The sequence below is a fragment of the Triticum aestivum genome, chromosome 3B (assembly GCF_018294505.1).
Source record: "Triticum aestivum cultivar Chinese Spring chromosome 3B, IWGSC CS RefSeq v2.1, whole genome shotgun sequence".
In the NCBI taxonomy this organism is placed as follows: Eukaryota; Viridiplantae; Streptophyta; class Magnoliopsida; order Poales; family Poaceae; genus Triticum; species Triticum aestivum.
In genome coordinates this window covers 468528105-468553889 of record NC_057801.1, presented here as the reverse complement: position 1 = coordinate 468553889, position 25785 = coordinate 468528105, and the positions used below count along the sequence as shown (strand labels likewise).

Below are 25785 nucleotides of genomic sequence, written 5' to 3'. Positions count from 1 at the left end.
GGCAAAGACCGCAGTTGTCCCAGCCACGTCGCTCTAGCCTGTCGGCGGTCCAAATCCAATCTTGTAAGGCCAGCCAAGAGAAGAATTTGACCTTTGGGGGCGCCCACATTTTTCAGACCATGGAGTCCATGGGGGAAAGCGTCAAACCCAGAAATTGTGTCTTGTATGCAGTGGACGCCGAATATGAGCCATCCGAAGAGTGCTTCCAAATGATGTCATTCTCAGAGCTCTGTTGTAACTACTAGCATGACTCCCGTGTATATAAAGGCCTCGGCCTCTCAGTGAATAACACACAGGATTCCTGCTATTCTTCTGTCCCGATGAGATTGGAAAGAAAATCGCCATTAATCATGATTCATGAGCCATGAGTATGAGAAGCAAGACCATCTACAGTTTTACACTCTTCATATCGTAAGACTTCAGAACATTTGCAAGACCATGATGGGAAAATTTCTGTTTTCGATAAAATCACCATGCAATAAATAAAGAAAACCAAGTCATTTTGAGCTTTCATTATGAAGAGTTACTTGAGTGTTCTGGGAAATAACTAAAATACATGCCTGCGGCCAGGTTTAACATTTTCACAAACAAGTTTGGCAGGTCCCAAAGAATCAGTATAAGATAACCTACAACCAAATGCATAAGCAGGTGGTCTATGAACACAAGAAAAATTAGTGCGACACATATATCCTGCAGTAACTTTGATGCAAGGACGATAATCCAACTTCACATTATTAAGACGGGGCCATGTATCAAAAAACAGGGCCATGAAGGTCACATGGGCATTATTTTCTCAAAGTAAAAAAATACACAGAAAGTTTCACTGCAGTTCAACACCCAAACATACTTGGTGACAAAATACACCCCGCAATCAACATGACTGAGGATGGATTTTCATTTTCCTAAATAATCATATATTTGGACAGATACATACGTTAACCAAGTTCTCAACAATCCTAGTAAACAAAATATCTTCAGGTTCATGCCCCCTCTCTTCTTCTCCATATGCTGCCAGAACCTGTAAACAATTGGTGTTCACAAAAATGATCATAAGATTACGTCACTCATATAGTCATATTGCTGGTAATAACTACTGCTGGTCAGAAGTGGATAATGAAATTGGTTCTCTCTTAAATCATAGCCATATTACTCATATGTAGCTGCAGCAGGTTATAATGAGATCACATTGCTGATGATATGGTTACTGCTCTTACGCTTGGTAGGAATCTACTAATTGCAAATTGCACCAGGCAAGTCAAATATGCAAGAAATGATAACATTGATATCAACACAGAGACTGCCAGGTTAGAAGTTGTGTGACTGAAAAAATGTTAACTGAGACAGTTGTAAGAAGTTGTGCCTTTATTGCCTATACTGGCATTATTTGTACCTTCATTATTCAGTGGGCAATGTGAAGCTTAGCGTCAGCTCAACCAATACGTGGAATCCGCACTTGCGCATCCTGTGCCCGGATGTTCTTAATCAGTTCCTTGAAAGATTCAGGTATGTGTTGGTACTCGTGGAACATGAGTCCTTTAGACCTACATATGTTGAGGAAGAGAAGGACAACCGAAATTAGAATTAAACATACATCCATTCATTGCGGTGGATACTGATGAGGTGCATCTGTGCTAGGAAGGGAACTGAGGAAGGAAAACATACCACTCAGGAGTATGGCAGTAGGTCATGAGATGATCAGCAATGGTGAAGGGGCGCACAGATGGGCGTATCCTGTCCTTCCCGTCATGTATTTTGCAGGACTCGGCTAAGCGCTCGGACAAACCAGTCCCCAGCGAATGCAACACAATGGGGTCCCATGGTAGACTGAAGTAGATGGAGTTGCTGCTCAAGGTTGGGAGGTCCCTGGCCGAAACAGACAGGCATCGGTCACCGCTGAGAAACAGCGAGCGGTCGCCTAAGGTGTTCACCGGGATAAGCTTACACTGCTGGCTGCTCAGATGCACTTCATAGAGCCTGAAGACTGCTAGTCCTTTGTACCAGGAGCTGGGTGCCGGACGACGAGCAGCATCCTTCCACCAGACTCCACGAGTAGAAAATCGCTATACAGGCGATCAGCAAAATATGGAGCATGAGCAACCACCACAGAATTCTCGAGGGGTTCCTGTCTGGGAGGAGGGTATAGCTGCAGGATCTCGTGTGAAGACAGGGTGGTGGCATAGAGCTTTCCTTGGAAGGACAAGGTATTCCAAACATAAAGACCTCGGCCCAATCTGAACCCGGGTCGGCGCCGAGCACCACACTTGTGCAGAGGAACCAGACCACCACGGCAATGGAGGTCGCCGAGGACGCGCTGCTGCATATCGCGGCGCTCATGTCGAGCAGCTTCATCCGCCTGACTACCGCGTGGTACACCGGGGCGAGGGGCGGGAAATCGACCACGACGCGCGTGAAGGGATGCAGCACGCGGACCTCGGTGGTGCGCTTGTGCACGAGGATGAGGAGTCCGTCGGTGAAGCCAACGATCCTGTGTTGCCGGAGCTCCGGGAGGAGGACGCGGAGGCGCCTGGCCGTGCGCGTGTGGAAGAAGACGATCTCGCAGGCATCGTCTAGGCGGACGGCGTCGCCGTCACAGAGAGCGACCCAGCCGCGCGGGCGTAGGCGGGGATCCCGCAGAGTGGGGTCGCGCGCCGTGGGCGTGCAGGCGCGCCAGCCGGAGCAGACGGCGCGGAAGGCGATGTAATCAACCACGTCGCCGTCGCCGTCGCCGGCCAGGAGCCGGCAGGTGATGAGGCCAACTATGTCGGTGGGCAGGGACGCCCAGCCGCCGATTACTTGCGCCCGCGCAGGGCGCTTGCACGCGGCGAGCGTTGTCAAGGTGGCACCTTTTCGCTTCCTTCCCGCCGCCGCCGCCCCGGCCGGAGCAAGAGCGGGCAATTTCCTCCCCATCGCTCGCGGATTCCTTCTTCAAATCAAATCACAGGCTGGGCTTGGTTGACTCTTCTCCGTCCCGCCCCCGCTAGCTATTTTATACAGGCCACTGGTCGGACCTGGAGATCGACTCGGATTGAGAAGAAATCCCACTCCCATCGCACGAACGGATTTCGATGACGGAGCACTGAGAGGATTCGCTCGGCAACGGCGATGGCAGCCTGCAACCCCTCGTTGTCCAGTTCTGCCCTCACCATCGCGCGGAGACGGCTCGACCCGTTGGAGATATAGATGAAGAAGAAGACCAGGTCAGAAAGCCGCAGCTTGTTGAAGTCGATGGGGTGGTCAAACGGGTTTAGCCCGACAACCGGCATGGTCGCGCTCGCACGACGGTAGGCATCGCACAGCTGCAACACGTGTGTGGCAACATGGTCCACCAAGTGGCTGAGGCGATCCTGGATCTCGTCACGATTGGCCCGCTCATGCTCAGCCGGCTCGCCTGACCGCCTATCATATCTCCCGCTTTCTGCAGCAACGCCGCCGACATCTCGAGCATCTTTGTGGTGGACGCCTGCCGCTTTTGAAGCTCCGTGAACTTTCGCACATAAAGGAGGAGCATGGCAGTCCTCTCTTCCTTGAGCTCACGGAGCTCCATATCCTTGGCCCTGAGCTCCGCATCCTTGGCCTGGAGCTCCTGTGTCAGGCGCCTCACCTCAGACTCCGTGATCTGGTGCGCCGCCATGGCACCAGGTAGAAGCAATGGGGAGAGAAAGCAAAGAGGGCCAAACGGCTGAAAGGCAATGCAATCTACGGGAAGGCGGAGGGAGCTAGCCGAGAAGCGGGGTGAATCTTTTGGTTTTCACCATGGGAAAACACCACTCAACGACTTTTCACATCAAGGAGCAGTGGTTTTTACAGGCGGAGTCACCGTGACTAATTGCTGTCGTGCCTGCTCCCGTCAATCAAAAAAATAAAAATCCTGCCGCACCTGCCGCACCCAAAGACCACAGCAACGCCGCGGTGGATATTTAAATTTACCTGCCGGCAAGGAGATAAAAAAGGGGTGAAAAACAAATGTGGTGGCAACCTAGCTAATCAGTCGCAGTAGCCCAACTAGCTAGCCACCGTGCTTTACTGATGTACTCGGCGGGAAAGGTGGTCTTTCGTGATTTGATGACTCATTTACTTGCTTCGGTGCTACGACCAAGGAGGACCCAGAAAGCGCGCAGTAGGGCGTCCCACTTCTTGGCAAGGAAGAAAATATGCGTGCAGCACCCGGGAGGACCCTGAAACCGCACGGTAGGGTGTGCCACGTCTCGGCACGGAGGAAAAATGTGCGTGTAAAAATATATTGTATCAGACGTACTACCTATGGTTCGACCTCGGGACCCAGCCAGTCGGTCGAAAACACCCCACTAGCCACACAGCTTCATCATGCTAACATGGCACAGAGGATAGGTGTGGTTAGCTCCGTCTCAACTAGCCACAACGTATCTTGTTTTAGGCGTTTCTTCTATTCTCCAAGCTTTTTTAGTTATAATAACACCACGGTAAGATCGCGCCGCTCTTCGTGTGTGCCCGTGTGTCTAAAGGTTAGACGATGGAGAGGAGAGAGAGATCGCAGACATGGGGCCCATCAGTAAGTGAGTCAACGGTCATGCACGTGTTGACGAGCCACTCCCTCTATAAAATCAAGTTATGGGACAAAGCCAACAACCGTTGTTGTTTCAGCCTATCGACTTACGCTTTGTAGTCCAGATTACCAATTCGAATCTCATCTTTCAGATTTGTTAGTTTTAGGTCCAAATTTGACCAATGACAAGTGAACCCCTTTGTGTTGTTCCGATATTTCAGTGTAGGATGTTTTTTTTACACAAACACTTTGCGCGGTTAGACAAGTAACGACACGAGTTACACGTATTTTGCAAGTTTAGGAACAAAAATGACAGCGGCATAGAATATCACATCCACCCCGCAGCTTAGATGCTATGGTGATACGAGTTTTTACGTTGTTGGTAGTGAGATCCAATGCCTTGGGAGTAGTCTTTATAATTATGCGCAATTTCAAAACTCTTCAAGGTTTTTTTTGCAAATAAAACATTCAGGCCTCGTGTGTGCCGCTGCATCTCGGATCCAACGGCTCCCAGTTGCTCATATTAGGTGCTCCCCGTAGCTTAATTAGCCGCTACGGTGATACGAGCATCTAGGTCGTATGATTTGTGATCAGATGCCACATGCGTAGTACTTGTACTTTCTGCGCAATTCCCAAAATCTCTCAAGCATATATTGCAAAAACATTCAAACCTCCTACTGTGAGCCGTTAGATCTCCGGGAACTCGTATCACCATAGAATCTATGGTGCGGGAGAACCTCATATTCTCTCGTGCGAGAAAACATCAGGTGCTCTCGTAGCTTGGATGCTACGGTGATACGAGCTTCGAGGTCATTCGATCTGAGATCCAATGGCATCTGAGCAGTCTTTGTGCTTGTAAGCAGTGGCCGAACTCTTTGGGGGCTTTTCTGCAAAAAAACATTCAAACCACCAAGGAGTTGTTGAATCACAGATCCAACGGCTCCGAAGAGCTTGTATCACCAAAGCATCTAAGATGTTGTAGCACATGATATTATTACATACAGGAGAATGTGAGGTCCTCCTTCATCTTAGATGCTATGGTGATATGAGCTCCGAGGTCATTGGATATGGGATCGAAGGGCATCTGAGTAGTTTTTGTACAAATTGTGTGCAATTCTCAGACTCATTAAGGTTTCCTGTAAAAATATTAAGACATCATATGAGCTGCTATATCTCGGATCTACAAGCTCCAAGCAACTCGTATCAGCATATAGCATCTAAGGTGTGGGGGCACATGATATTCTCTCGGGGAGAGGGGGTGCACAACCAATCGGTGTTTGGAAGGGTGGGGACGAATATAATGTTCAAAAAATATAATCTAAACAATCCTAAATAGAGCTTCACAATTTTATCTAAGGTCGAGGGGTTAACCCTCGACAATCTACGTAGCTTCGCATAAACACAACATTTGCATTATGTAGTACTAGACTTAATATTCATGTTTCAGTTTCCTGTTCATTTTAAATATTGAATTGAGGACCATGCATGTCTTACATTTTACTCCCTTTGTTCCTAAATATTAGTCTCTTTAGAGATTTCAAATGGACTGCCACATATGGATGTATATCACTACAAAAAAAAATACACTTCCATGATGATACCTGTTTGTCATAGTAAGTCATGTTTTCTGTCATGCATGTACATCCATAAAAAATTTACGACAGAATCAAGATAGTCATACCTGTGCTATCGTAGAAGTGTTCCATGACATTACCAAAATTATCATCACGGAAGTGTCCACTTCCATGACGATAAATCGCGCGTCATAGAAGTGCTTTCGTCAAGGGTGACTGACACGTGGCATCCACCGTAACGGCTCGTCGTTAAGCTATCGGGTCCAGTTTTGGATCCGATAACCCGTTAACAGCCCGGACCAATGGTGATTTTCCACGTGTAAAATTCTCATTGGCCGGAGGAAACACGTGGCTACTCCTCGGTGGGCCAGATGTCGCCCGTCCATTGGAGGAGACATGCCTATGATACGTCGACACGTGGCAGGGCCCAACAGAGGCCCATATAGGTTAAATGGGCCGGCCCAACTAAAGGCCCACAAGATTTTGCGGACCATAATGGGCCGGCCCAGCTAAAGGCCCACAAGATTTTGCCGACCATAATGGGCCGGCCCAGCTAAAGGCCCACAAGATTTTGAGGACACTAGTGGGCCGGCCCATTCACATGCTACCATGTTTTGGGCCAAATGCTGGCCCATATTTGATCCGGTCCATTAACAGCCTGCCATGTTCCGGGCCTAATAAAGGCCCATATGAGATCTGACCCGTTAAAAGCCTACCATGTTTTGGGTCAAATTACGGCCCAGATAAGATCCGGCCCTTTAAGAGGCTTTGGGCCAAATTATGGCCCATATCAGATTCGGCCCGTCAACTGGACGATATACTTTTGGGCCCACTTGCTAAAGGCCTATTTAGTAATTCAGCCTGATATTAGTTTCGGCCTGTTAAAGGCCCGTTTAACATTTCGGCCCTATATTTATTTCGGCCTGTTAAAAGCCCGTCATATAGTTGGGCCTAAGTACGGCCCGGTTTGCATCCGGCCTGCTCACAGCCGATAATCTGATTGGGCCAAATAAGGACCGAGACAATTTTGGCTTGTTAACGGCCCATGATGTGATTGACACAATCATGGGCCGGGGTCTATTTCGGCCTGCTGCCGGCCCATGAGCTGTTCGGCACGTTTCAGGCCCAACCTACTTTTCAGCCTCCTAAAAGCCCATTGAGTATTCTTGCGAAAATATGGCCGGCGGTTTACTCGGCCTATTAAAGGCCCGGATCTACTTGTGGGCCAGTTTACATTTAGTCCTGTTAACGGACCAAGATGACTGGGCCCATGATGCGGATCATACATAGTTATTTGCATGACGGCCCAATTATGTACCGTAATTTTACGGTTTGGCCGGTTTACTGCGAAGACATGATATATATACAATAAAATAACTGCAACATCGTGAATAAGAAAAAACCTAGACTATAAAATAAAGAAATTACGGCATATTACATCCACTGGGCATCAAAGTTTGCCACTATGATAATAAAGCACAAGCAGACAGCAAATTACATACACTGGGCACCAAAGATTGCCACCAGTGCAAATAAACACGCTGACAAAATGATATACAAAACCATCAGCACTTCAATAGAGTTCAAGAAAGGTTAGTCCTGCTCGGGAGCTGCAGCGCAAGCAGCTGAGCAATCTGATGAGACTGCGCTTGTTTGACACTTATATCCCCCTCACTCTGAAAGATAAACAAGCAGACAGATGATAGGTTTTGCACATATAAGTATGAACGCTGACAATTCATCACATTTCTTACTGACGAATAAAGTGACACAGTTTAAAATAGCATTAACACAATATGGTATTGCTGAGGTCAAGACATGGCAGGAAATGACATTGTGAAGGAGTTGGCAGCTTCACGACACCACTGGATTATAGATCAAGAACTCATAAGTATCAATTGTTAGTGTGTTGTCAATTTATCCCATTTCAGATTGACAAATAAATAGATGGTTTAAATAATAGTAGAATGATATGACATTGTTCATAGTTAAGACATTGCAGGATATGACATTGTGCTGTAGTGGGTAGGTTCACGACACCACTGGATTACAGATCAAGAACAGAAGCATACATGCAGCGCAAAAGAAGATCACTTGCTCCATATAGTCTAATTTACATGGTATGAAGAAGGAACTTGGTTGTACAACTGAAAACTTAAATTGAGAAGGACAAACTTTTGTTTATTGACTACATAATAAACTTTAAACATGCAATTTGATGCAGACACCAAAAATAAACAGATGTTGCAGTCATGCCTAACCAAATATACACAACAAAGTTTGAAGGCTTGGGAAGGACAAACTTACATTATTGGTGAAGACAGGCTCTATAAATCCCTTGTCCATGCTAATGGGGGGGGGGCGCAATTCAAGAAGTTTACCACAAAATCTTCTTCATAAGCATTGCCTTTATTCTAAATTTTGTTAAGAGTAAATATAGATGTGATAATATAAGAAAAAATGGAGAATATTTAACATAAGATGAAGAGTGATGCTACATAACCAAGTAGCTATAAATGTAAGTACAGGATAGAGGCAAAAGGTACAACCAAGAGCAATGCAAAGCTAAACTTCTTCAGTACCATCAGTGTTATCCAACCTAATGTTAAGAGTAAATATAGATCTGATGTGTAGAAAATGGAGGGCAAAGGAAAATAAGCTGCAGAGTGATGGTACATGTACAACTAGCTGTCAATATAAGTACATTGATAAAGGACAGCAGGTACTTACAAGAACAACGCGGAGCTAAAAAAATTCATTGGCATTGGATACATTCTACACTAATGTAACCATTCATACAGATCAGATAATTTGGAGGGAAAAGTTGATAAGCAAGTTGTCACATAATGAACCAGGTATGTATGCAAGTACAGTGATACATGACAACAAGTACTAACAAGAGCAAAGCAGCGGGCAACATATTTGCGATATCCTGTCGTCCTTTTCAAATCGGAATTCTTCTTCGAGCAAATTTCCTGCAAAAAAGATCCGTAAGGCACATGCGGAAAAGTAGAAGTTCAAATTGTCATGTAATATCATAGGCAGTACCTCATCCTGGGAACGAGACCAGTGCATAACAAGATTTTTCCATTCAATGTCTTCTAAATTTAGCACAGGAGACTTCACTGGCAATTCGTTTATAGACTTGCCATCAAAGTGTGATTTCCTCAGGTAACATCGATACTGCTGCAATGCTTTCCTCGTCATGACTATCCAGATTGACCTTCACCTACTTACAACAATGTAATCTAAATCATTGATGTGTTCAATCAGCAGAAAACAGGAAAATAATCACCATGAATAATAGCACTTACACGTAAGTGGGACAGGATGATGTGAAAATGGTGTTTGTCTATAATCTTCCCATGATGGGAATATATGCACGTAGTCCCTAACAACATTGAAAGCATTGTCTTTTAAACTGGGAATAACTGGAATGGGGTTCCAATCTGCAGGAATTGGCCGTCTCTGCAGTTGGGATAGGTCTTCGGCCGGTGGACTTGCTGTACTTTTTGCTGGAGTGGGATTTTTCTATGGTACGGTGATACGTCTCCAACGTAACTATAATTTTTGATTGTTCCATGCTATTATATTACCCCTTTTGGATGTTTATGGGCTTTATTTTACACATTTATATCATTTTTGGGACTAACCTACTAACCGGAGGCCCAGCCAGTATTGCTGTTTTTTGCCTATTTCAGTATTTCGAAGAAAAGGAATATCAAACGGACTCTAAACGGAATGAAACCTTCGGGAGCGTGATTTTTGGAACGAACGTGATCTAGAGGACTTGGAGTGCAAGCCAAGAAGCAGCCGAGGCGGCCACGAGGGTGGAGGGCGCGCCCCCTATCTCGTGGGCCCCTTGGGCGGCCACCGACCTACTTCTTCCTCCTATATATACCCACGTACCTCGAAAACATCCAGCGAGCCAACGAAAAACAATTTCCACCGCCGTAACCTTCTGTATCCGCGAGATCCCATCTTGGAGCCTTCGCCGGCGCTCCGCCGGAGGGGGAATCGACCATAGAGGGCTTCTACATAAAAACCATAGCCCCTCCGATGAGTTGTGAGTAGTTTACCACAGACCTTCAGGTCCATAGTTACTAGCTAGATGGCTTCTTCTCTCTTTCTGGATCTCAATACCATGTTCTCCCCCTCTCTTTTGGAGATCTATTCGATGTAACTCTTTTTGCGGTGTGTTTGTCGAGATCCGATGTATTGTGGGTTTATGATAAAGTTTATCTATGAGAAATATTTGAATCTCCTCTAAATTATTTTATGTATGATTGAGTTATATTTGCAAGTCTCTTAGAATTATCAGTTTGGTTTGGCCTACTAGATTGATCTTTCTTGCAATGGGAGAAGTGCTTAGCTTTGGGTTCAATCTTGCGGTGTCCTTACCCAGTGACAATAGGGGTTGCAAGGCACGTATTGTATTATTGCCATCGAGGATAAAATGGTGTGGTTTATATCATATTGCATGAGTTTATCCCTCTACATCATGTCATCTTTCTTAATGCGTTACTCTGTTCTTATGAACTTAATACTCTAGATGCATGCTGGATAGCGGTCAATGTGTGGAGTAATAGTAGTAGATGCAGGCAGTAGTCGGTCTACTTGTCACGGACGTCATGCCTATATACATGATCATGCCTAGATAATCTCATAATGATTCGCTTTTATATCAATTGCTCGACAGTAATTTGTTCACCCACCGTAATACTTATGCTATCTTGAGAGAAGCCACTAGTGAAACCTGTGGCCCCCGGGTCTATCTTTTATCATATAAGCTTTCAATCTACTTTTATTTGCATCTTTACTATTCCAATCTATATTATAAAATACCAAAAATATATTTATCTTATCATACTATATCTATCAGATCTCACTTTCGCAAGTGGCCGTGAAGGGATTGACAACCCCTTTATTGCATTGGTTGCGAGTTCTTTGGTTGTTTGTGTAGGTGTGTGGGACTTTTAAGGAGCCTCCTACTGGATTGATACCTTGGATCTCAAGAACTGAGGGAAATACTTACGCTACTATTGCTGCATCACCCTTTCCTCTTCAAGGAAAACCAACGCAAGCTCAAGACGTAGCAAAAAGGATTTCTGGTGCCGTTGCCGGGGAGGTCTTCACTCAAGTCAAGACATACCAAGTACCCATCACAAACTCATCTCCCTCGCATTTACATTATTTTCCATTTGCCTCTCGTTTTCCTCTCCCCCACTTCACCCTTGCCGTTTTATTCGCCCTCTCTTTCCCAATCTTCTCCTCTCTCTTTCGCTTGTCTTTTTTCTGTTTGCTCGTTTGTTAGATTGTTTACCTTTTCGTTATGGCTAGTTCCTTATCCGCTCCTATGTCCCCCGAGTTTGAAGTTCTTCACTTCAAGCAAAGGCAAGGAGAAAACTTAAAAGATGCTTGGTATAGGATGATGGAATCTTATCGCAATTGCACCCTAGAGGTGAATTTTAGAATTCTTCTCCGCAATTTTTATGTTGGGCTAAATATGTCGCATAGACAACTCTTGGATTGCATTGCCAAGGGAAATTTTATTGAAATTAATCCTAGTATTGCGCATGAAATCATAGAGGGAATAGTGGGAACACTACCTCAAAAAGGGGGATCACATCCTACCCAAGATGAAACACAAGTGTTTGGAAAGATTTGCGAAGTAACAAAAATATTACAAAAGTCTCTTGAGCCTCTTAAAAGTGTTAGCGGAAATCTTCACTGCATGAATATGTTGATTACTCTTTGCAATAAGCGGTTGGATTCTTTAGATCTAAAAATTTCCGAGTATGAAGGGAAACGTAAAGAACCTCCCGGATTCGAGCACGACTCCGCTGAAAAACTGAAAATTAAAGATGGCACTACTTAGATCTATCTTCACTTTTGTGCCTAGCTAGGGGCGTTAAATAATAGCGCTAGTTGGGAGGCAACCCAATTTTATTTGTGTTTTTTGTTTTTGTTTCTTTTTAGTAATAAACTTTGCATCTACCTTCTGTTTAGACGTGTTTTTGAGTTTTAATTAGGGTTTGTGCCAAGTAGAACCTATAGGATAACCTACGATGATAGTTAATTTGATTCTGCTGAAAAACAGAAACTTTGCGCGCACGAAATTAGTTTTGTTAAATCACAGAAACGTCCTTTTGCGTTGGTTCTTTTTGCTGTAGATCAATAGGAAAATTTTCCAGGCCTTCCTATTTTGGTAGGAGTTTTAGAGTTCCAGAAGTTTGCGTTAGTTACAGATTGCTAAAGACTGTTCTGTTTTTGACAGATTCTGTTTTTCGTGTGTTGTTTGCTTATTTTGATGCATCTATGGCTAGTATTAAGTGGTATGAACCATAGAGAACTTGAAATACAGTAGGTTTAACACCATTATAAATAAAGAATGAGTTCATTACAGTACCTTAAGTGGTGGTTTAGCTTTCTTTCACTAATGGAGCTTATGAGATTTTCCTGCTGAGTTTTGTGTTGTGAAGTTTTCTTGCTCGTCATGGATGCGCCATCCTGGGTGTTTGAAGAGATAGACAAGTGGATGAGAGCATTTTTTGGGCTGGGAAAACGAGTGTTAATGGTGGGCAATGCTTGGTGGCTTGGCAAACCATCTGCCGACCCACTTGCTTCGGTGGCTTGGGCATCAAGAACCTCGAGCTACAAGGATTGGCCTGACGGGTCCGGTGGGAGTGGCTCAGGAGAACGGACCCCAGTCGACCATGGCAAGGCTTGCATCTCATGATTGATGAGGATGCTAAAGCTGTGTTCGGTAGCATGGTGCTTATTCAAGTTGGTGATGGAGCAGCAGTCCTATTCTGGATAGATAGATGGATACACGGCTTCGCTGCCAGGGACATTGCACCCTTGATCACAGCAATGGTGGAAAAATGAATGAAGAACAAGAGAACAGTCCAGCAAGCTCTTCCCAACAGTGCCTGGGTGCAGGATATCGAGGGCCACCTTTCCTTCACTGCGCATATGCAGCTCATTCACCTCCAGCAGGCTATCGCCACGGTGGTCAGGAACGAGACGGAGCCTGACACCTTCACTTGGTCGTGCGATGAATCTGGCACATACTCGGCGAAGACCACATACAACAGGGTGTGTCTAGGCCTAACCCGATCAGCCACCGCTAACCAAATTTGGAGAAGTTGGGCGCCACTAAAATGCAAAATCTTCGCTTGGCTGGCCTCTCAATACCGGCTATGGACATCTGACCGCAGAGCTAGGCATGGGCTGCAAGAGACTACCTCGTCCTGCTTTACATGTGATCAAGACAAGGACACGGTGGATCACATTCTCGCGCAGTGTGTATATGTGAGACAAGTTTGGCACGGATGCTTCGAGGCCCTGCAAGTTAACATCCAAATTCTAAACCATGAGGACACCTTCTTGGCATGGTGGGAGAGGACACGTGCATCCTTTTATGGAAAGGTCAAGAGAGGTTTTGATTCTTTTGTCATCGCCACCGCCTGGCACCTTTGGAAGCAAAGGAGCGCTAGGGTGTTTCATAGAGATGATCAAATTAGGTCAGACGTGGCGCTAGTGCTCAAAATACTAGAAGAGATAAAGCAATGGAAATTAGCGGGAGTAGGAGTTGAGGGTCTAGCTAGGTTTGTGAGAGAGTAGGCTTTGGTCCCCCGTGTTTGGAGTCGGAGTTCCCGTCTTGACGATTCGTCGTCTTGCACGGTCTCTTGTAATCAACTTTCTCTCCTTTTATAAAATTATGGTACGCTTTTGGCGTACTCTCGAAAAAAAAGAAAAAAAAAGTTTTCAAGTTTTGGGTAAAGATTTGATGGACTATGGAATAAGGAGTGGCAGGAGCCTAAGCTTTGGGATACCCATGGCAGCCCAAGATATTCAAGAGTAGCCAAAAGCCTAAGCTTGGGGATGCCTCGGGAAGGCATCCCCTCTTTCGTCTTCGTTCGTTGGTAACTTTACTTGGAGCTATATTTTTATTCACCACATGATATGTGTTTTGCTTGGAGCATCTTGTATGATATTAGTATTTGCTTTTTAGTTTACCACAATCACCCTTGTTGTACACACCTTTTGGGTGAAGCCCACTTGATTGGAATTTATTAAAATACTCTATGTGCTTCACTTATATCTTTTGAGCTAGATAGTTTTTGATCTAGTGCTTCACTTATATCTTTTAGAGCACGGCGGTGGCTTAATTTTGTAGAAATTGCTAGTCTCTCATGCTTCACTTATATTATTTTGAGAGTCTCTTAGAACAACATGGTATTTGCTATGGTTATAAAATTGGTCCTAGAATGGTAGGCATCCAAGTTGGGTATAATAAAAACTATCATAGGAAGTGAATTGGATGCTATGATCAATTTGATACTTGATAATTGTTTTGAGATATGGAGGTAGTGATATTAAAGTCATGCTTGTTGGGTAATTATGAATTTAAAGAATGCTTGTGTTGAAGTTAGCAAGTCCCGTAGCATGCACGTATGGTTAAAGTTGTGTAACAAATTTGAACCATGAAGTGTCCTTGGATTGTGCATCCTTATGAGTGGCGGTCGGGGATGAGCGATGGTCTTTTCCTACCAATCTATCCCTCTAGGAGCATGCGCATAGTGCTTGGTTTTTGATGACTTCTAAATTTTTGCAATAAGTATATGAGTTCTTTTGACTAATGTTGAGTCCATGGATTATACACACTTTTACCTTTCCATCATTGCTAGCCTCTTCGGTACCGTGCATTGCCCTTTCTCACCTTGAGAGTTGGTGCAAACTTCGCCGGTGCATCCAAACCCCATGATATGATACGCTCTATCACACATAAACCTCCTTATATCTTCCTCAAAACAGCCACCATACCTACTTATTATGGCATTTCCATAGCCATCCTGAGATATATGGCCATGCAACTTTCAACCGTTCCGTTTATCATCATGACACACATTACTTTTGTCATATTGCCATTGCATGATCATGTAGTTGACATCGTATTTGTGGCAAAGCCACCATGCATATTTTTTCATACATGTCACTCTTGATTCATTGCACCATCCCGGTGCACCGCCGGAGGCATTCATATAGAGTCATATCTTGTTCTCATTTCGAGTTGTAATTCATGTGTTGTAAATCAATAAAAGTGTGATGATCATCATTATTAGAGCATTGTCCCCCCCAAAAAGGGCAAATAAAAAAAGGAAAGGCCAAAAGAAAAAAGAGGCTAAAAAGAAAAAAAAATAAAGGCCCAAAAAAATAAAGAAAAAAAAGGAAAATAAATAAAAAGCGGAATGTTACTATCTCTTTTCCACACTTGTGCTTCAAAGTAGCACCATGTCCTTCATATAGCGAGTCTCATATATTGTGCTTCAAAGTAGCGCCATGTTCTTCATATAGTGAGTCTCATATGTTGTCACTTTCATATACTAGTGGGAATTTTTTATTATAGAACTTGGCTTGTATATTCCTACGATGGGCTTCCTCAAAATGCCCTAGGTCTTCGTGAGCAAGCAAGTTGGATGCACACCCACTAATTTCTTTTGTTGAGCTTTCATTCATTATAGCTCTAGTGCATCCGTTGCATGGCAATCCCTACTCCTCATGTTGACATCAATTGATGGGCATCTCCATAGCCCGTTGATTATCCTCGTCAATGTGAGACTTTCTCCTTTTTTGTCTTCTCCACACAATCCCCATCATCATATTCTATTCCACCCATAGTGCTATATCCATGGCTCATGCTCATGTATTGCGTGAAGTTGAAAAAGTTTGAGATTATTTAAGTACAAAACAATTGCTTGGCTTGTCATTGGGGGTGTAGAATTTGGGAACATTTTTGTGTGATGAAAAGGAAGCATAGCCTAGCTATATGATTTTGTAGGGATGAACTTTCTTTAGCCATATTATTTTGAGAAGACATGATTGCTTTTATTAGTATGCTTGAAGTATTACTATTTCTTATGTCAATATGAACTTTCATTTTGAATCATTTGGATCTGAACATTCATGCCACAATAAAGAAAATTACATTGAGAAATATGCTAGGTAGCATTCCACATCAAAAATTATGTTTTTATCATTTACCTACTCGAGGACGAGAAGGAATTAAGCTTGGGGATGCTTGATACGTCTCCAACGTATCTATAATTTTTGATTGTTCCATGCTATTATATTACCCCTTTTGGATGTTTATGGGCTTTATTTTACACATTTATATCATTTTTGGGACTAACCTACTAACCGGAGGCCCAGCCCGTATTGCTGTTTTTTTTTGCCTATTTCAGTATTTTGAAGAAAACGAATATCAAACGAAGTCCAAACGGAATGAAACCTTCGGGAGCGTGATTTTTGGAACGAACGTGATCCAGAGGACTTGGAGTGCAAGCCAAGAAGCAGCTGAGGCGGCCACGAGGGTGGAGGGCGCGCCCACCCCTATAGGGCGCCCCCCTATCGTGGCCCTCTCGGGCGGCCACCGACCTACTTCTTCCTCCTATATATACCCACGTACCCCGAAAACATCCAGGGAGCCAATGAAAAACAATTTCCACCGCTGTAACCTTCTGTATCCGTGAGATCCCATCTTGGAGCCTTCGCCGGCGCTCCGCCGGAGGGGGAATCAACCACGGAGGGCTTCTACATCAACACCATAGCCCCTCCGATGAGTTGTGAGTAGTTTACCACAGAACTTCAGGTCCATAGTTATTAGCTAGATGGCTTCTTCTCTCTTTTTGGATCTCAATACCATGTTCTCCCCCTCTCTTGTGGAGATCTATTCGATGTAACTCTTTTTGCGGTGTGTTTGTCGAGATCCGATGAATTGTGGGTTTATGATCAAGTTTATCTATGAGAAATATTTGAATCTCCTCTGAATTCTTTTATGTATGATTGAGTTATCTTTGCAAGTCTCTTCGAATTATCAGTTTGGTTTGGCCTACTAGATTGATCTTTCTTGCAATGGGAGAAGTGCTTAGCTTTGGGTTCAATCTTGCGGTGTCCTTACCAAGTGACAATAGGGGTTGCAAGGCACGTATTGTATTGTTGCCATCGAGGATAAAAAGGTGGGGTTTATATCATATTGCGTGAGTTTATCCCTCTACATCATGTCGTCTTTCTTAATGTGTTACTCTGTTCTTATGAACTTAATACTCTAGATGCATGCTGGATAGCGGTCGATGTGTGGAGTAATAGTAGTAGATGCAAGCAGGAGTCGGTCTACTTGTCACGGACGTGATGCCTATATACATGATCATGCCTAGATAATCTCATAATTATTCGCTTTTCTATCAATTGCTCGACATCAATTTGTTCACCCACCGTAATACTTATGCTATCTTGAGACAAGCCACTAGTGAAACCTATGGCCCCGGGGTGTATCTTTTATCATACTAGTTGACCCGTTGCGCCAAATGGCGCAGAGACCTGCTGAAGACATGTTGTCGATGAAAATAGTTTCATGCTGCAAGAACCTTCAACAAAATCATGCTATTTTTTAAACAAGTTTATTATGTTGTTAAATAATAGTTTGGGAAAAGGAAAACTTTGCATAATATGAATATGTTCAGTTTGAAAATATGGCCACTATGATGAGAGAGTAAAGTTGGCATGGTTGTATTTTTTTAGCAAGTTTGAAAACATGGTTATCATGATGAGAAACCTGGCCGTGCATATTTTTCCTGCAAAAAAAGGGAAAAAGATAAGAAACCTAAGAAAAAAAGTGTCTTTGTTGTGCATATACGGAGATATAGGGATCAAGAGGTATTAGGATAGCCCATATGTTATTTAGCCCAGCCCACGTAGAGCGATGCTTGTGGCCCGTGAGGAGCTGAATATGAAGCGGCAGGGGGCGGATCCAGTGGAGACTGTCTATCCCCTTCCTTTCTTTCCCGGTTCCTCAGCTGGGTGACACAGGCGTTTTCTCAGCCGCCGACTGGTGCAATTTCTCATCCGTTGCGCCAAATGGCGCAGAGACCCGCTAAAGCCATGTTGTCGATGAAAATAGTTTCACTTTGCAAGGACTTCAATACTCGTTGTAGAAAGCCCATATATTAAACCATACTCTTTTGAAAATGTCTTTCACATTGTGAAATCCAAGTTTGAAAAAAAATGTATAACCTTGCACCAAAAAATTATATTTGTATAACACTGCCCATTGCACTAAACGGCACCGAGTCCCATTTAAAACCATGTACTTGCTAAAAATATTTGCATTTTTTCAGTAACTGTTTGAGCAAATACATACGATAAGAACTTAGTAAAAGTTTAATTGATTGTCTGTTTAAGCTCACATAAAATGCAAGATGGCAACAACAGAGCACAATTGTATCATGTGCAACAGCAGCCAAAATTAGTTAGCTAATAAATTGTTTGAAGGGAACCAACCATTTCAGAGTAGTTTATTCCACATCTCATTCTCTTTGAAAATGAGCCCAAGCGGCCATCAGCGAAAATACAATTGTTTTGATACAACAACGGTAAGAGAAATGAGTAACCATCAAAGAAACAAAACGTTTAAATTAGCTTTTTCTAACCATGGAGGAGAGTTGCATGTGAAATTTATAGAAGAAGGCCAACGTTAAGGAACAACATGTTGACATACTCATCCTGCTCTTCGTTCTTGTCATCAGTCCCGGTAATCAGCTCCTGACCAACACCTTCAACAACAACCACGATAATGCCCCTTCTTCTTGCATATACAGGAACTCAATCAGGTCTCCCTTCCCTTGAACATGGAAATCAATCTCAAGCAGCAGCCAACTGCTCAGAGTGTGTGATAGCCTGGCTTATTAGGGATGATAGACTACTCATATCAATAAGGAATTCCTTCTTTTCCAGGAGCCCATTCGGAAAGAACTCCAAAGTTAAGCGTGCTTAGCTTGGAGTAATTTCAGGATGAGTGACCGACCGGGAAGTTGCTCCCAGGTGCGCACGAGTGAGGACAAAGTGTGCAGAAAAGACTAGTATTGATCTATGAGGCCAGTCTAGATCCCGCCAGGAGTAACGACCACCAGCGGGTGTGTCCGGGGCGTTACAAGTTGGTATCAGAGCCGACCCTCGCGGTTACATGGATGTTTGCGAACAGGTGCGCAATCATGTTGTTCATGACGTTTGTGACCCGTCGTGGCACACGGCATGGCACATGTGCCGGACTGGATGCACAGACGTATGTGCCAAGAGGGAACGTTCATGTGGCCCGACGAGGACATCGGTTCCTCTAAGTGGGGGTGTATGTGATAGCATGGCTTATTAGGGATGATAGAGTACTCATATCAATAAGGAATTACTTCTTTTTTGGGAGCCCATTCGGAAAGAACTCCAAAGTTAAGCATGCTTAGCTTGGAGTAATTTCAGGATGGGTGACCGACCGGGAAGTTGCTCCCGGGTGCGCATGAGTGAGGAGAAAGTGCGCAGAAAAGACTAGTATTGATCTGTTAGGCCAGTCTAGATCCCGCCAGGAGTAACGACCACCAGCGGGTGTGTCCGGGGCATTACCGAGTGGCATGACGAGTAATGTGGCCGGTGCTCCTGCTCATTAGTATGACAAGACCGGTGCCATTCACAGCTCTCACAACTTCCACATGTGCCGCGTTGATTTCTTGTTCACTACACTCGACCAGCTCCTTGCTCCTGCGATCCGCGCTCCATTTTTGAGAGAAAACATCGGAGATGAAGATTCATTATTTTACTGAGCTCGCAGAAGTTCTCCAACAACACAACTGTGGGGGCTAACTTGTCGGATCCTCCTTCCCATCTACATCACACAACACACACACACACACAAAACAAGTAAGAACTGCACGACACCAATCTGGAGGAAACACCAAAAAACGAACAGGGAGGCATACCACTAAGTAGGCTATTGGTCTCGGAGCATCCGCCAACCCCTATTGTTGCTGCCCACCACCTGTCTGCCTCGTCGCAGCCCTCTGCACAAGGAAAACAGATCATAGTTGCACACACAATAACATTTGGAGAAAGAACCTTGTATGGTCCATACAATAAACATTTTCTCAACAAAGAGGAACATCTTTCTCCCAACACAGATTAAAAAGCAAAAATAGGCAAATTAATTTTCTGAATACAAACTCACCAAGGTAAGAAAATCAAAATGAGGCACCCAGTAGAGCGGACATGTGCCCAGCTGTTGCATGCTCGGGAGTGTTGGGATCCAGACCAACACGGTGTACAAGAGGGATGCACTGATGACGAGGTCATAGACCACATAGGAGAAGGACTTGATCAACGAGCACTGGAAGCAGTAAGGCGGGATTGCCTCCTTGATCTGGGCCAGCGTGAATGCCGGCTTGTCCATCGGCGCACGCTAGAAGATCTCACTGGCGCTAGCGTGGCCGAGTAGCTCCTGCTTCTCCCGCTCCTCCGTCATTCTGCCACCGGCACCCATGATGTCGCTGACAACAACAAAAAGCACTGGTAATCAGACAGTGTGGATGAAGGTATATATATATAGTATATCATTCAAGAACGTATATATATTCTGCGTTGTGTGTGTATCTGTTTGTCAAATGAGGTTGAGCTAAAGTTCAGTTCAGGTTCAGTCAAATTTTAGACCCAATAAAAAATGACAGGTTGGACTGGACCAGCTTTCATTCATGATAACACATGTCATTCAGTAAGTTGTACTTGGATAGTTAACTGATTGCCAATCTAAGTAGAAAGAACTGAAACTATAATTCAAGACTTTTGATTTGAAATTCAACAAAAAAATACAACTGATTCAACGCTGTAGGTCATATGTGTCACCAATGTAAAGAAGAGCTTGCAATCCAAGCCAATATAAAAGACATGCATCGTCCATAATGTTGCAAAACAAAAATCCTGAATTGGCTGGAAAATTCAGACTAAAAAGATCAACAAGTATAGAGAAAGGACTGATTTTGACAATAAAAACTACTACTACAAGCTACAAGAAAAACTACTACTACAATTTAATAATTGCACTGTAAAAAGAGCTTATGTTTCATAGTAAAAACTACTGCTACAATATGTAGATCTTTAGCAATGCTACCACCTCCAATGCATACATTTTATGCTTCCACAAATACTAGGGAAGCCATTTGATGCACCCATCTACAGAAGCCTTGTAGCATCTGCTTCATTTGGTACAAGGAGATATCTCTCTTCAAAGATCTTAATGACAACATTCACAAATTTCTTCAAAACTTTTGTGCCCATACTCTCTGCAACTGCAATCTACGCTTATCAAATTTCTTGAGCATTTAAATTTAAAGTAGCAAAAAAGCAAAACACACCCTAAATCATCACGCATAAACTGGTTGGAATGATGGATGTACCAAATAAGAGGTTTAGCAAAAGACATTACTACAACACAGTAGTTCTGAAATTATTACACATGGAGTAAGCATGCTAACCTCTCCATCCTACATTAGTGCACACATTTACCAACATATATGTGGGAAAGACACGTGCCTAAAAGAGGGCAGATTCAAAAGTGAAACTTGTACGACATAGTAAGCAGTAAACACATAAACAAAGCAAGCATTTAAGCACACTTATTCACACCTTGCCTGATTCAGTTAGGGCATCTCCAACAGTCATAAGATAGGTGTTGGTTAATTTACCACCTAGGACATAGTGATGACGTGGCAAGTAATAAATGTGGAGAGAGAGCAAAGTTGTATGTAGATTAACCAAACCTTTGCACAAGCTCCAAGGTGAAATAGAGAGCAATCACATTTATTTTCTCACCATCTATTGGATAGTTTACATACAACCTATTGGAGTAGTTGTATGATAGCTTGTTGGTTGATGACATGGACATTTTACCAACAAGACTAACATACAACTTGTTGGAGATGCCCTTATACCGGTTGTCACGAAAGCATTCTAACTGACTCGATGACCCTATACACTGCATGTATCATTAAGTAGAGGAGAAGATCGTAAAGAAACAAAATAAAGGCATTCACCTGCATCATATCTCGCCTTGTGTTGATATGAATATGAAAACCTCCAATAATTAAAGAATTCATAGTTCTGATATTAAGTTCGCTAGTTCTTGTCTGTCCCCATATGCATCACCTTCTATACACATCGAAGGTTCCACTGGTAGTCATCATGGTAAAGGGGTTGAGCAAGCATTGGAATAAATTTCTCATGTAGTAAGACCTTGAACCTGCAAAGCAGCAGTAATCAACGGCTCGAGCAAGCACCAGATCATCTTGACAACTTTACCTGCAGCCACACCTTGCAACAAAGAGAATACAAACATTAAAAACAGGAGAACAAGTTATGAAGAAAACCTCACAAGGCTGCCAATAATGGAGTCCTAATATGATCATTCAGTTACTATCATCTTATATATGAAAATGAGATATTATGACACAGCGGCAGGGGCAAGTGGTAGTGGATCAAGCTTTCGAGTTCAGGCACATACATTGCAATAATCTGACTTCCTCCTTTTAATTGTGATTAAACATACTTAACTAAGGGAGTGTTTGTTCTAAACCAATGAACAAGCCTAAATAGGAATGGTTCCAGTAGACTTGATAACTCATTCAGGCTTAACTGACCTTGAAGCGCTGCTCTCTGGAGCCATGGTCGCCACACCAAGAACTCGCGGGAGACATGGAGGAGCACGTCACAACAATGCCCTTGCAGATAACTCACGACACCTTCACGCCAATGCCTCCAACTTGCAGATGAGGCTTTTCTGATTAGGAACTATATGGTAAAGAAACAAAAATTATCTGTTCTAACTGAGTCTCAAAAGTGATCAAATTGAAACATATTCAAAATCCATAAAAAAATAACCAAACTGGAACATGTCCAAAAACTATATATAGCTCTAATAAAAGGATGCCTTTAACCACAATAGCCAAGAAAGTAAACAAATTCTTGTGGGTTAACTTGGTGACTTAGACAAACATGAGATCTGGAAACAACCTAAGCGTGTTGCGCCGGTGTGATTCTTAGAATATTAAAGATTCCCAATTAAACTCCCATTGGGCATAAGCAATAAGCTATCTCAAAAACTATCAGCCAAAAAAGATGTGTTTGAACTGTGATGGTGTAACCTTGCACTGCTCAACATTGTTCCTCAACCATAACCATGTATCAGTTAGTTGGCAACTTGGAATGGCAATATATAACTCAAAAGTATATGCCAAAAACTCATGATGCGTAACAATCTTATTATAAATCAGTGCGATATGATGCATTTTCAAAATAATCAGCTTTCAGTTTATTCCAGAGAAAATAGTTAAACACCTCCCACGATAATATGCTGGCCATCTATAAAATAGACTTCGAGCAAGCAGGCATAATTAAATTAGTGAATTGCACGGATGGGCTAGCAGTTGACCTTTAGCTATATCAAGACAAAGAAAGATGGAAATAAGACACACATGGGTCACCAGTAAATAGACAATGGAAATCACAGAACGGATCTGCGTCATGCATGTATGGAAATTCCAAAATCCCCGTAAAAACAGAGCAAGTAAACTGCACATACTACATAACTGTTTGCATATTCAACACGTGCAGATCTAGATTGGTCTGCTGGCATCGCAGGTTCTCCTGGTCAGTGAGCTACATCCAAACTCGTATCTCCCATACAGAACAAGAATACTATCTGGAATCAGCCAAATTGCAGACGAGGCGATCAAACCTACTGATCTCATAGAGAGGTGGTAGGCATAATGAGAGCAGGCTTCAGCTGGAAGAAAGAAAAAAAGCTATGATACACCAAACCCATAGGAGTTGCCATTAGAGAGAAATCTATAGGAGGGAGAGGGGGAGGGGAGTGGGAGAAACAGAGCTAACCTTGTTGCCGCTTGCTGAGCCTGCGAGGTGAAGGAGGCGAGCAGATCGAGCACAACCAGCTTTCCTGCGTTGAGCTACTGCTGGATCTAAGAGCACCGGGGAGGGGGATACTGTGACAGCATCACCGTGCACTCGAGCACTACCAGATTTCCTCCAGAAAGATAAGAATGGGAAGCTTGGCGGGCAGGGCACCCGCGGCCACCGGGGAGGAGGACACCGTGGCGGCGGCGGCTTGGTCCTTGACGACGGTGTGCAGCGCGGCGATGGGGTGATTGAGAGATCGAGTCAACCAACATGGATGCCAGAGTGGGAGGGGATCGCCGGATCTAGGCAGCTGTGGCATGGCGAAAGGAGGAGCCAGCGCCCCGACCATCCATGGCGTCCCCTGCATCGACCTCCTCCCCTCTGCTCTGGCGATGACCAGCCCCCGTGCGGGCTATGCTCCTCTGGCGACCCCAAACTCCTTCTGGCCTCACGCATCCTCACCCGCTCGTCCAACCCCTCCTCTGCACCCCCCAGGGAGCCCCCCTGCATGAATCCAAGGCTTCCCCCGGCGGCTCGGCCCCGCGTCATAGACAAAGAAGCCGTCGGCGCCCTGGAACCGAACCCCCCAGATCGGGGCCCAGAGTAGCCGCTCCAGCTTTTGTCGACTCGCGCTCGGGCGCCGCCGCTTCACAACTCGACTCCGCCATCGGAGCATCTCCGCTGCTGCTGTTCCTCTCGCGCTGCGGCTAACGCAGAGATCAGGAAGGAGGAGTTAGCTAGAAGAGAGAGGAGGAGACGAGTGGGTGTGGCGGTGGCAGGGATCCGGGAAGGAGGAGGGAGGAGGAAGAGAGGAACGGGGTGTGGTGGCTGTGAGAGGGAGGAGGGAGGAGTGCGTGGCTGTGGATCGGGAGCTAGGGTTGGTGCGGTCGTGCCCAATGGGCTCCTCGCTCCAGCCCCAGGCAAGCCACGAGACGCGCGACGCGGGGCGCGCGAGGAAAGGCTCACCCGGCCGAAAATGACCCGCTGCTGACCCAGCCACTGCAAGCGTGAGACGAGCCCACTTGTCATTGGGCAGTAAAATGACTACGAGGTGAAAAATGATTTAACTGCAAGTAAAGATCCAACGGTGCAACTGAGTTGGAGGGGCAGATCAGACGGCCAACGAGGCCCCAATCGGGGAAGCCTTCTGGAGGTGAGTTGGCTAGCCTCTGTTTTGTTTTAAATAAGCTTTCAATCTATTTTTATTTGCATCTTTACTTTTCCAATCTATATTATAAAATACCAAAAATATATTTATCTTATCATACTATCTCTATCAGATCTCACTTTCGCAAGTGGCCGTGAAGGGATTGACAACCCCTTTATTGCGTTGGTTGTGAGTTCTTTGTTTGTTTGTGTAGGTGCGTGGGACTTTTGAGGAGCCTCCTACTGTATTGATACCTTGATTCTCAAAAACTGAGGGAAATACTTATGCTACTATTGCTGCATCACCCTTTCCTCTTCAAGGAAAACCAACGCAAGCTCAAGATGTAGCATAGGGCTGGTGCTATGGCAACTAAAATCGGCATACCTTTTGCTGGCGTGCAGGTCCTGTGTGGTGGGGCTAGTGGTGTGGCTAGTGAAGTATGGGTACAGTCTGCTGGAGTTGGTCCTACGTTTTGTGTCATTGGTTGTAGAGCCAATATAAGTGGGGTGCTGTGTGATTTCTCCGGCACCACCACGTTTTTCAAGGACTTTGCTGGTGCTCCTTCAGGTTCGGTAATCACCCTCTTCCTTTCTGATGTCTGATGCACAAGACCAGCATTTGAGTGGAAAAACATGGTATGATGACAGATGGAATATGTATTGATAATGGATGGGCATGTCATCTTGACATATATGATGAGTAAACTAAGCAAATGGCGGTGCTACAAAGTAGAAGAAATGCAAGACAACTTATGC

At 44.3% G+C, this 25785-nt stretch overlaps 1 protein-coding gene and 1 long non-coding RNA gene across 3 annotated transcripts; both read right to left on the bottom strand.

Annotated features, from left to right (window-relative positions):
• Positions 1–739: 739 nt before the first annotated feature.
• On the bottom strand, positions 740–3131 carry LOC123065539 (uncharacterized). Its single transcript, XM_044488797.1, has 3 exons — positions 1663–3131; positions 1391–1541; positions 740–1018 (listed from the first exon to the last, which is right to left on the bottom strand). Exon 1 carries the CDS (start codon positions 2905–2907, stop codon positions 1966–1968), a length of 942 nt encoding a protein of 313 aa, XP_044344732.1. The 5' UTR covers positions 2908–3131; the 3' UTR covers positions 740–1018; positions 1391–1541; positions 1663–1965.
• Positions 3132–18476: 15345 nt separating this feature from the next.
• LOC123070418 (uncharacterized) lies at positions 18477–24796 on the bottom strand. 2 transcript variants are annotated; one of them, XR_006433662.1, is made up of 7 exons: positions 23860–24796; positions 22608–23752; positions 22005–22281; positions 21086–21260; positions 20147–20465; positions 19902–19982; positions 18477–19807 (listed from the first exon to the last, which is right to left on the bottom strand). It is a non-coding gene; the product is annotated as an uncharacterized lncRNA (long non-coding RNA). The 2 variants fall into 2 exon arrangements; XR_006433661.1 differs by lacking the exon at positions 21086–21260 and having other exon boundaries at positions 18479–19807; positions 23860–24793.
• Between the last annotated feature and the right edge of the window lie 989 nt (positions 24797–25785).

Excerpts from the sequence above, each read along its gene's own strand:
- LOC123065539 (XM_044488797.1), bottom strand. The coding sequence starts at position 2,907 with ATGGGGAGGAAATTGCCCGCTCTTGCTCCGGCCGGGGCGGCGGCGGCG.